The sequence below is a fragment of the Sinocyclocheilus rhinocerous genome, unplaced genomic scaffold (assembly GCF_001515625.1).
Source record: "Sinocyclocheilus rhinocerous isolate Xijiao unplaced genomic scaffold, SAMN03320098_v1.1 scaffold155, whole genome shotgun sequence".
NCBI classification, from domain to species: Eukaryota; Metazoa; Chordata; class Actinopteri; order Cypriniformes; family Cyprinidae; genus Sinocyclocheilus; species Sinocyclocheilus rhinocerous.
In genome coordinates, this window is record NW_015661891.1 from 450,981 (window position 1) to 452,840 (window position 1,860).

The following is a 1,860-nucleotide window of genomic DNA, read 5'->3' on the forward strand; positions in this document are numbered from 1 at the left end:
TTTTTTTGGCTGGATGGCTGGCTGGCTGGCTGGCTGTTTAAACTAGCTGTGCTTATATGTACAGGAGTCACGTCTATTCCGTCAGTGGCTCTGGGTATGTTCCTAAGTGGTTGGATTATGAAGAGGTTTAAACTGAGTCTGCTGGGATCTACAAGACTGATGTTCTTCTCCTCTGTAACCTCATTGGTTTGCACCATACCTTACTTTGCTCTCAGCTGTGAAAACATAGATGTCGCTGGGGTCACGGTGCCCTATCAAGGGTATTTTTTTATTTCTAATTATACTCATCTTATAAATGTTATTGCATCATGGAAAATATACACTTTCTGTCCATTCAATCTGTCCATTTTCCAAATCGCTTGTCCTACTTAGGGTCACAGGTATATATAGTATAATAAAATAAATTGTTGATGTGGCAGATCTATTGAAGTTCAAGATATAAGCCGTGGTTTACTCACTTCATGCAATACTGACTGTGGGTGTCCTGACTTCCAATGGGATCCAGTGTGTGGACAGAACGGAGTGACCTACATCTCTCCATGTCATGCTGGCTGCAATTCCACTCGGGGGGCAGAGCAGAATATGGTGAACAACTACTTTTAACTCTTGACCACAGATTCTTTGTCACATATTTTTATTTATTTATTTATTTACTTACTTACTTACACATGTTTGTCAGACATTCCATGGCTGTACATGTATCCAGAGCTGGGGACTGACTTCTGGGAACTCCTCTGCAGTGCTTGGACAGTGTTCACGAGAGACTAGCTGCACTAAAATGTTCTACATCTATCTGGCACTGCAGTCTCTCGCCTTCTCTGTGTACTGTCTGGGCACTGTTCCCTTCTTCCTCGTCTCATTGAGGTTCTGTTTAATTTGTTTCCATCATATTGTCAGGCAGATGCTCCATTTACTTGTTCCATATTTTCAGTTGCATTTATTGTATTTGATTCAGTTTCACATATTGTACAACCTTTAATGTTTAAAAAAAAAAAAACAAGCTGTGAGTAAGAGTCAAGGTTGACAACCCTATTCACAATACATTGAGGCCAGAAACTTCATACAAATTTGTAGATTTGAAATGGGTTATGAGATTTTATTTTATTTAAAAATAAAAATTTGGAATTGTATGGATGATTTATTTTTTAATTTTTTGGTAAAAGTTTTAATGTTGTATGAAATATGTTCTTGCAGGATTGTGGATCCTGCACTGAAGTCTCTCTCAGTGGGTGTATTTCTGTTAGTTTCAAGAGTTTTTGGTAAGTTTATGTTTGGAACTGCTAATAGTGCAAAACATTGTTTTTATGAGGAAAAAGTACAAATTATTTCACAGATGTTTATATTTTTCTTGTCTTAGACACACATTAAGCCACAGCATTGTTTTTAATGTAATTTCCCTCTTTTAAAGGTGGTATTCCTGCTCCCATTTGCTTTGGTGCTCTTATTGACTCGACCTGTCTGAAATGGGGCCAGAAGAAATGCGGTGGAAGTGGTGCATGCAGAATGTATGACATTGAAACTTTTAGGTGAGCAGATCTGGCAGGACTATTCTATGTAGCCCTAATTTGAATGCAAAGAAACCCTGATTAATGTATAATAAACTGTAATTCGACCCCATCAGGTACCTATTTCTGGGACTGATCAGCTCTCTGCGGACAATTAGCTATACCCTGTTATGGATTGTCACCACACAGATTAAGAGGAAAGTACAGAACGATAAGCAAATGTCCAAGGATGGAGAACTCCAACACCCTGTGCTATGTGATCCAGAATAGGAAAAAAACTCTAAAATAATGTTCTGCATCAATATATATATATATATATATATATATATATGTAATTTTCACTGTACTCATGGCA

At 37.6% G+C, this 1,860-nt stretch overlaps 1 protein-coding gene across 1 annotated transcript in view; it reads left to right on the forward strand.

Moving 5' to 3' along the window:
- LOC107726825 (solute carrier organic anion transporter family member 1C1-like) overlaps window positions 1-1,775 on the forward strand; it is a 6,052-nt gene extending 4,277 nt beyond the window's left edge. The window contains exons 8-13 of the mRNA XM_016536525.1: window positions 65-260; window positions 420-585; window positions 680-864; window positions 1,195-1,259; window positions 1,409-1,526; window positions 1,622-1,775. Coding sequence (XP_016392011.1) covers window positions 65-260; window positions 420-585; window positions 680-864; window positions 1,195-1,259; window positions 1,409-1,526; window positions 1,622-1,775 — 884 coding nt within the window. The remainder of the gene's footprint in view (window positions 1-64; window positions 261-419; window positions 586-679; window positions 865-1,194; window positions 1,260-1,408; window positions 1,527-1,621) is intronic.
- The last annotated feature ends 85 nt before the right edge of the window (window positions 1,776-1,860 follow it).